Below are 10,387 nucleotides of genomic sequence, written 5' to 3'. Positions count from 1 at the left end.
AGTGTTTCTGAGGTACTAGTTTCAGGCTATTTCCCCTTCTGTCAGTGTGTGCAGGGAGAGGATGCTGCTGCTCTTATGCAGTGCCGGCTTTGTGTTCCTACCTTTGCTTCTCTTCTCTGCTTATAGTGTGCGGATTGGTTAAAGCATGGGCTTGTCACAAAGCTACAGGCTACGATTGTGTAACAGGCATCACACTATAACCAATGAGCGTTTCTCGGTGGGCATGGGAAGTGCTCATTAGACCTAAACACCCAGACAAGTATTACCAGACTAAGACGTAGTGCTGAGCAGCTGCAGAGAAAATGTAGAGACAGTTATTGTTAACTTGCATCCCCCTATATCTGAAATTTAATAGTACCCTAGGCAGGTGCCTACCCTGCCTGCCCCTTGCCCTTGCACTGAATCTTCTCATCTTCTCCTCTCTCTTTTGAGCCTATCGTATATAAGGATTCATCTATGTGTCTCAGGAGATCAGCCATCTCATCCCCTCTTTCCTTCTGACAAACCTCTCACCAAACCGTCTCTGTCTGTAAGGCAACTGGCTAAAACAGGAGACCTTCCCCACTGATCTGTCATCAATAGGAGACCAGACACGCTATAACTTGCAAACGTAATGTAGTTCCGGATAAGTGTGGAAACTTGTGCTCTGCAAGATTTCTACAGGTATATTTGTTTTGGCAGCATAAAGAAAATCTTGAAGACTTGGTGTACTGTTCCTTTAAGAAATAATGTTCCTTGTAAAATTCAGTTTGTAAATGACTAATGCCCTGGAGAAACAAACATAATGCTAATGAAAAGAAATACCATAATTGAGAGCTTCTGGTGCTGTCCATTTAACAGGAATCTGTTTCATTCCTCCAGTGGATGAATACACTCCATCCGCCTCTTCCCTTGACATGCCAAAGTCACTAATCTTTAAGACATTTTTTTCGGTCACAAGACAGTTGCGTGCTGCAAGATCCCTGCATTAAAAAAGAAAGACATTGTGTGAAATGGATAAACAGGCCTTTTAGTCATTGCTTGGATTCAAACTATTCTCCTGGATGAAGCAGCATCTGAAATTCTATTGTATGTTTGTACTTGAACTGTATTGAAAAGTTACTTCTAATAAAACTACTATTAATTGTTAAGAATCTATCACAACTACAGTTCTTTATGTTTATATGACTTCACTTTATTTGACTTCCAAAATGGCAAAGCATCACTGTTTGTCCTGAGAATGAAATATACCACATAATCCACAATTGATTAATTCTCAAGAGGGTTATGAACAAGCCCATACTTACCAGAAAGGTAGTCCATGATAGTGGTCCTGGGCCCATGCTTGTGGTACTCAAATGGCTCAGTTCATTGTGATTCCAACTCTCTTCCCCCATGGGCAATGTGACATAGGACACAGCACAGGGTTAACCCACTCCGCACACAACCACAATGTTAGCAAATAAGGTGGGAACCAGTCTGAGACCAGTGTCTGGCTGCTGCGGCACGTGACTAGTGAACGGCACGTGAACACTGCAGGAGTTTCTGGGACTAGAGAGGTGGAGAAAGACACTGCTGTACTGGAGTGGGGGGCTAGTACGGTGGCTCAGTGGTAAGTACTGTCTCCTTGCAGAACTAATGTCCAATGTTGAAATGCAAGCAAGGGCAACACCTGCATGGAGTTTTTATGTCCTCCGTGTGGTTTTCTCCAACAACCCTCAAAAAACTTACTGCCAAGTTATTTGGCTTTCTATGAAATTTACCCTAGCATGAGAATAAGGAAATTAGAATTTGAGTCCCACTGGGAACGTAAGCTAATATACAATCTGTGCAGAGTGCTGTGGAATATGTTGGTGCTGAAAATTAAAATACTCATTCAGACTTTCACATATGAAATAAAGCAGTATGTGTACAAGCCCTTGAAGAGAGGATGCCCAGCCTTGGTTGGTCCTAATCTTTTTGCTACTGGGCGGTGAGAAACTGTGTAAAGGCCCTTTCACAAGGGCCAGTGATCGGGCGAAACGAGAGCTCATATGAACACTCGTTCCCGATCATTGCCCTGTGTAAACAGGGCAACGATCAGCTGGTGAACGAGCAAATGCTCATTTATTGGCTGATCGTATAATTTATGCAGTAGAAAATATTATCGTTGTCGGCAGCACATCTCCCTGAGTAAAAAGGAAGATGTGCTGCCGATATGATGGTAATGCATGGGAACAAGAGCCCCATACATTACTGATCATAGCACCTTGTGAAAGTAGCAAACGAGCACCGATCAATGAGCTGTTTCGTTGATCTGTGTTCGTTGTTATGGCTGATATTGGCTGGTGTAAAAGGACGCATAGACTCTTCTCTCCAGAGGAACTTCATTCTTAGTATGAACTGAGGAGTTAGGAAACAGCCTCCCCAATAAAGGTTATAGCGGTAACGGCCATTCTGGATAGGGAAGCTATGGAGATAAGCAGGACGCTCTGTCTCCTACTGCAGAGTTATGAGCAGCCGGTAGCACGGACTTTACACAGTCCATGCTGCTGCTAGAAGATAGCTAATACAAGTGATTTAGAAAAACAAGTATTGTGCACACTCCTTCACTATAATCATTTTCACTGAAAGTGGAGGTACGCTTTAAGCCCATCACTAATCATTAGAAACCTCCCCAGCCTACGTAAAACCTCCCTTTACTTAACCCCTTATTTACAATGTAAAAGGCCCTGCATCTAGACACCTATGGGCCTACAAGAAAGGGTGGGAAAGAGGCCCCTTGTCATAGAAAAAAAAAATGCCAGTCCCTTCTGTACAGCGTGCCAAAATCAAACAACATAATGGGGATCCAATTTGGATCTTTGCTTTGCCCTCCCCTCTCTACTACAGTACATACAATAATGATACGAAAAATGCAAGCTGATGAATGATATTTATGTTTTATAACTTGCTGAGAATATAAAATGTCTGTCTATTGTCTACAAATAAAAACATGTCCTGGTAGGTTAACTCAGGTGAAGTTCTTGAAAGACTTTCAAAAGTAGGATGTTTTCCGCTTAACCTTCTGCTAAACTTAATGTATGTAACCGTCATGTTTACATGTTAAAGGGGTTCCTTTAACCATCCCAAAAATCTCTGTGTTACAGGTACATGGCATGCCTAAACCAATGAGAAAATATGTGCCTACAGCAACATGATATCATTGGTTTATAAATCGGTACAAGAACTTCACCTGAGTTAACCTACCAGGACATGTTTTTATTAGTAGACAATAGACTGATATTTTATATTCTCAGCAAGTTATGGTTTTAAAACATAAATATCATTCATCAGTTTGCATTTTTCTTATCATTGGTGTATGTACTGTAGAAGAAAGGGGGAGGGCAAAGCAAAGATCCAAATTGGATCCACATTACGTTGCTTGATTTTGCCACTCAGTACAGAAGGGACTGGTGTTTTGTTTCCCACCCTTTTTTGTAGGCCCATAGGCGTCTAGATGCAGGTCCTTTGACAGTGTAAATAAGGGGTTAAGTAAAGGGAGGTTTTAGGTAGGCTGGTTGAGGTTTCTAATGATTAGTGATGGGATCATTACTTTACTGTCTAAGGCGTTAGACAGAGGGGGCAGCTCCCTCCGACAGCCCATCGGCTCCCCGTGACGCGCGGGGTGCCGTTTTTTCTCATGGCAGTCTGGGGGCCTAATGGAGACTTAATAGAAGCCTGTCAAAATCATGATATACTGCAATACATTAGTATTGCTATCTGTCTGTCTGTCTGTCTATCTATCTATCTATCTATCTATCTATCTATCTATCTATCTATCTATCTATCTATCTATCTATCTATCTATCTATCTATCTATCTATCTATCTATCTATCTATCTATCTATCTATCTATCGCAAGTGATCCAATGATCGTTATTTCAAGTCCCCTAGGGAGACTTATAGGAAACAGTTAAATAAAGTTTTTTTTAATGTGCAAAAAAATTAAATATTAAATGTTCAAAAAGCCCCCCTTATACCATTTTTTCTCTAAAGTAATGTAAAAAAAAAAAATATATTAACATAACTGCTATCGCCGCAGCTGTGAACCATTTTTACAAATATACTGAGCCTGGATCTGTGAGATATATCTGCATTAACCCCTGGGCCAGTACCTGTGAATGCAGCGTTTGCTTTCCAAGTATTCCATCCCAGCCGCAGCGTTTTCAGACATCCTGATCATTTCCTTTGTTTTCAGTCTGTGGCTGTCATTCCGTAAGAACGTTAAAAAGTCTCCACCTACAGGAGAACACAGTTACTGCAGTTGTCTGCTATATTTATTGTACTGAACTACATATTAGCTGATCATAGCTCTGAGCTCAAAATTCACCTCATATACAGTGAAACCTATCTAAAAGACCACCTCTTTGAGAAGACCACTCCTTAATCCAGACCAGATTTTCAGTTCCATCATTTACTATGCATCCTCTCCATTTTCTTTCAGAGGACCACACCTCTAGAGCACCATTTTTCAATGCAATGTTATGCGTAATGTTATCACGAAATATAGAGAGTGAGCAAGATAAGCATTAGTGGAATAGATTAGAGGATAAGCCTGTAATAGGCTTTCTCAGGAAACACCTGGCCAAAAAATGAAAAACTGCACAAATGGGTTGGTAAATGGAGACTACAGTGGAGGTGCATCACGGTGCTGCTTTGTAGACTAGCAGGAAAGTTTAGAAGACATTCTTTCGCGAACGAGTGATGAGTGGCGATTTAGCGAGTCGTTTGCATCTAAAAGACGGTCTAACACACGTAAAAATAATCGATAAAGATTTTTTGGTGTTTAGTCGTTACTGAGATTGTTGCTCGTTCGCCCATACAGCAAAAACGACTGGAAGATATCCGATTAGACAAGGGGATGTGGCGGCGACGAACAATAATCTTTCACTAAGGTAGGTGTGACCAATCTGTTCGTTGAACGCTATTACACATAGCTACAATCTCTTACATTCTAGTGATTCGAAAATTTGTATGATAATCGCTCCATCTAATAGCGCCTTTGGGATAACTGCTAGATAGAAAGATCAACCTGCCTGCTGTCTTCACGATGGATTGTTTGTTTGTTTAGTGGAATACCAATTAGCTACAGTGATCATGGCGAGAAATGATTAGGACCTGGATTAGTGTTCTAGCAGTGTCAGTGGCGAGGAAGGGACAGATAAGTGATACGTTTTTTTTTTTAGGTGAAGGCTATAGTATTTGGTAGTGGCTTGAAAGTGAAGAAGAAAGTACAGATCAGGGTCAAGTGTAACGCCACGACATTGCCCTGAGGTCCAGGAAGGATGGTGGTATTACAGACAGATATGGAGACATCAGGTTTAGGTGGAGGAGCTGATGAAGACAACAGAAGCACCGTTTTAGAAAGATTATGTTTAAGATATATAGAGGGCATGACAGCAGAGACAGCGACAGACACACACCAGTGTAATTTAGGAGAGAAGTAGAAATGTCTACTGTGCAAATGTATGCCAAACGTGTGTCCTTGCGGCATAGATTTAAGCCTGGATACCTTTTCTTTACAGTACTACTATTCAGAGCCACAAAAAAATGTAATGGTATACTGTTTGGTTATGGAGGTTGCATACAATTACATATGTGTGCATCCCTTTTACCACGATACCTTTTTTCATTTTTTTTTATGTCAACTGCATTGTCCAAACCTGGTGTGAACTTGCCTTTTCCATGGAGTTCCATAATTCTTAGTTCCATAGTTATGCTATGAATATATACTTTTTTAAAAAGACAGCGGGTTGTTACCCCCCACCTCCTACATATTAAACGGCTGCCTTGCTCATCAATGTGTACAGTAATGTAATGATTGCAATTTTTATAATGTAATAAATTGTTGTTTTATTCAAAGAGATTTTTGGGGTTTTATATAAATAAAGCTTATTTACTGCATGATGAAAAGTTTTGCGACTTTCTACCTGCTCGCCATTTCTAAAATCCTTGCCCGCAACAAGTGAATGGAAACCTTCTTGTCCTACTGACAAAGCTGCTCTAGGTATCAGAGCTCTCCCTCTTGTAACTAGTAATTTTTAATTTCAAGGCACATGCCAACTACAATAAGAAAGTTGGCCAACCACTTTAATTATTATCTAACCGCTTCTATTTTCATAGTGAATATTACGACCTCCCTTTGCCATATGATGGCGCTGTAACATTTAGCACTGTGAAATAAAAACTTCATTACACTCACCCTGTACCAACTCCATGACAATATAAATAGGATGTTTCTGTGTACAAACTCCAATTAGTTTGACAATGTTGGGATGATTATATTGCTTTAAAATTCTGTGGAAAACAAGACAAAAATGCGAGGAAGATTAGAATAAACGAAAACAAGCAACTATGGCCATCATTTTATGTACAAACTAAAACGGCACATTGAAGAAGTTCTTGCAATTATTCTAACAACATATTTAACTAATATGGTTGGGTCTTCCTTAAGTCACAGTTTTTTAACAAACCCAAAAAGCAGTGTTCCCACTGGGGCTAAGTTTACACACCTTGTTTCCACTTTGCTATTTATAAAACTACTGATTATTATGCTTCTTAATGATGTGGAACTTCCCTAACAAGCTAAGAATAGGAAGTTAATTTGCCTTTAAATGGCTTGTGTGCACACAGTGATATCACAGAATAGAGATAACTCACAGTGATATCACAGTACAAGGATAATGTAGACAGTGATGGCTGTGGCGGATTATCATTAGGGCGGTTCGGGCAGCCGCCCGGGGCCCATGGCCGACTGAACCACACATGATCGCACGGCCCCCCTCATGCCCGATGTGGCGTCGCTAGCACCGGAGGGGGCCCCGGTGCTAGCGGCAGCCACATTCACACATCAATGTAAAGTTACTATAGTAACTGGGGCCTATGTAATAAACTACACGGGCCCCTGTTACTATAGTAACTGACAGTACTTACCTCTCCTCTTCCTGGAGCGCATCGGAGGTTCTGACGTCACAGCGCTGTGCGCAGCGCATAACGCCACGATGCTATGCGCCGCGCACAGCGTCCCGACACTTCATGGAGTGAGGACCTGCGGCCGAAGAGGAGGTAAGTTTAATTTTATTGTCTTGCTGTTGGGTTGGGGTCAGACACCCGGGACCCCCACCAATCAGCTGTTTTGAAGGGGTTGCTGCCGCTTGTACGAGCGCTACTTCCTATTCATTCCGGTCACTTTCTCACACTGAATCGCCGACACGGACGTGTCAGCGATTCACAGTGTGAGCAAGTGAGGGAAACGAAGGGGAAGCAGCACTCGTACGAGCGGCTGCAACCCCTTCAAAACAGCTGATTGGTGGGGGTCCCGGGTGTCTGACCCCAACCCATCAGCTATTGATGGCCTATACTGAGGATAGGCCATCAATGTTTAGGGACTGGACAACCTTTAAAGCCTACCATGTGTTAGGCTTAGATACAGGGCCCCAGCTTATACTGCATAAGAATACTGTCTGCTGGACCCTGTATCTAAGCCTACATTAGGCTTAGATACAGGGTCCAACAAACAGTATCACACATGCACATGGGCCCTGTATCTAGTGCCCTGTATCTAAGGCTCTGTTCACATCACCGCTGCCCTTCCGTTGAGGGGTTCCCTCTGGTTAACCCCTCAACAGAAAGGCAAATGGAAACCTTAGCTTCCGTTTGCATCACCATTGATTTCAATGGTGATGGAAACTTTTCTAAAGATTTCCGTTTGGGGGGATATTCATTTGTATCTATAGGGGGCTGTGTGTAACGCTCTCTACAGGGGGGAGGATGTGTGATATCTACAGGGGGCTGTGTGTGGCGCTATGTATGGGGCGGTGTAATATCCACAGGGGCTGTGTGTGGCACTATGTACAGGGGGCTGTGTGTGGCGCTATGTATGGGGGGGGGGTGTAATATCCACAGGGGCTGCGTGTGGCACTATGTACAGGGGGCTGTGTGTGGCTCTATCTATGGGCGGTGTGTAATATCTACAGGGGCTGTGTGTGGCACTATGTACAGGGGGCTGTGTGTGGCACTCTGTACAGGGGGCTGTGTGTTGCACTATGTACAGGGGGCTGTGTGTGGCGCTATCTATGGGGGGGTGTAATATCTACAGGGGCTGTGTGTGGCACTATGTACAGGGTGCTGTGTGTGGCACTATGTACAGGGGGCTGTGTGTGGCTCTATCTATGGGGGGTGTGTAATATCTACAGGGGCTGTGTGTGGCACTATGTACAGGGGGCTGTGTGTGGCACTCTGTACAGGGGGCTGTGTGTTGCACTATGTACAGGGGGCTGTGTGTGGCGCTATCTATGGGGGGGGTGTAATATCTACAGGGGCTGTGTGTGGCACTATGTACAGGGTGCTGTGTGTGGCACTATGTACAGGGGGCTGTGTGTGGCACTATGTACAGGGGGCTGTGTGTGGCACTATGTACAGGGGGATGTGTGTGGCGCTATCTATGGGGGGGTGAAATATCTACAGGGGGCTGTGTGTAGCACTATGTACAGGGGGCTGAGTGTGGCACTATGTACAGGGGGCTGTGTGTATGTGGTGTTTTACAGTGTGTGGTATTATTATATTCAGGCGCGCAGTGTTTGGTGCTATTATATTTAGGGATACAGTATGTGGCGCCATGATAACTTTATTTTCATTTATAGGTGTGGAAATGTTGGAAAAGTGAGGAGTCGAAGACATCTGAGTGGCAAATTCTGCAGAAATGGGTCATGGCCGGGAGAAGTCGTCATGTGCTCTGGACCGGATGAAGAAGAAAAGAGGAAAAAAACTACTAGAATCTGAGACGTCGTCACCTGTGAGTCACTAGATTTATAGAGAATCTGTCACCTCTCGTGACATTTTTATTATAGGTCATCCTTGTATTTCACAAAAAGTATTTTTGCAGTCCAGGATGCATATGGCCTCTCCCACTAAACTCCGTCCATCTTTTTTTAAGTGACAAGGGCGACGGAAACTGACAAAATTACCATTTTTTGTGACTTTTAAGCCATTTGCTGGTGTAGAAAAGTTGTTAATTTCCTACCTCTGTGTCTATTACAGCCTGCATTCTGCTGCCTCTGTTATTAGATTACGCCCACTTATTGAGGGAAAAATTTGGATATCATAAATATATTTGGAATTGCTGTATAGGCAGGAAATGATTCAGCACAGCTTTAATATATATTAGATTTGTATGTCATCTAGCACCCAAAAGAACATGAAATGATGCTAAAGTCCTGTTCACATTAAAAAAAAATTATTTACGTTTAACTTGTATATCAGTAAAGCTCCTGACGTATATAATAAATGTGTCCATAGGGCTCTATTGTCAGACGTGGTATACGGGTAGACTACGCTATTCCACCCCGCGGAGTCCAGTAAAAAAACATACTTTTTTTTAAAGATGGTTGCCTATGGGTGATGGATGCCACTGTATGAGCTAATAAGGGGATTAAACACTATACTCTTCCTTACGTGGTAGGATTGAGAGTTTATCCCTTTTTTTTATAAAGACTGTTCCATTGTTTGTTTCTTTTTTCTTGTATATATTACGTGTATAAGCTGTAATATTTGACTTTGGCCACTGGATGGCTCTATAGTGGCAGGAATACATAATAAAAAGGAAGGAGGAAGTAGTGACTGCAGGGAGTGACAGAGGAGCCTGCTCAGTGAGTGAGCAAGAAGGCCTGAACTAAGCCACCGCTGCTGTTAGAAGTTATTAATAATAATAATAATAATAATAATAATCTTTATTTATAAAGCGCCAACATATTCCGCAGCACTTTACAATTCAGAGGGAACATGAACAGACAATATCAGACATTACATAGTGACAGAGCTTACAATCTATGAGGAAATAAGGGAGACACAAAGTGTAAAAAGTGGACAATGGTCCAGCCATCTTTTATATACATGGGGTAGTACACATAAAGCTGCATGAGCCGGTCACTAGCCAGTATCCGTGTATGACAGACATGAAATGCAGTACAGTGCAAGGAGTGTGGGGGATACTACTGAATAAAGAGGTCAGGTTCCGATGACTAATGTTAGGGGGGGGGATTCAGATTAGAGAATGTGATAAACCAGTCTAAAATTATGTATATTCAGGATATGCTAAAAACTGTGGATATTGGGAATTAATCGGATTGTCTGTGGTAGCGCATTCCAGAGAACCGGTGCAGCACGAGAAAAATCTTGGAGACGGGAGTGGGAGGTTCGCATTATGGCGGATTTTAATCTAAGGTCGTTGGCAGAATGTAGAGCGTGAGTAGGGTGGTAGACAGAGCTGAGGGAGGAGATGTAAGGAGGTGCCGCACTGTGGAGAGCTTTGTGGGTGAGAGTAATAAGTTTGAATTTAATTCTGAAGGGGATGGGCAACCAGTGTAGTGATTGGCACAGGGTAGAGGCG

At 42.6% G+C, this 10,387-nt stretch overlaps 1 protein-coding gene across 1 annotated transcript in view; it reads right to left on the bottom strand.

The window, feature by feature from the left end:
* FES (FES proto-oncogene, tyrosine kinase) overlaps positions 1-10,387 on the bottom strand; it is a 126,350-nt gene that overhangs the window by 3,799 nt on the left and 112,164 nt on the right. The window contains exons 15-17 of the mRNA XM_075858121.1: positions 6,203-6,297; positions 4,116-4,239; positions 805-962 (exon numbers count right to left, since the gene is read on the bottom strand). Coding sequence (XP_075714236.1) covers positions 805-962; positions 4,116-4,239; positions 6,203-6,297 — 377 coding nt within the window. The remainder of the gene's footprint in view (positions 1-804; positions 963-4,115; positions 4,240-6,202; positions 6,298-10,387) is intronic.

Source organism: Rhinoderma darwinii, chromosome 3 (assembly GCF_050947455.1).
Source record: "Rhinoderma darwinii isolate aRhiDar2 chromosome 3, aRhiDar2.hap1, whole genome shotgun sequence".
Taxonomy (NCBI): Eukaryota; Metazoa; Chordata; class Amphibia; order Anura; family Rhinodermatidae; genus Rhinoderma; species Rhinoderma darwinii.
Note: the sequence above shows the minus strand (reverse complement) of the source record. Positions and strands in the feature narration are given on the sequence as shown.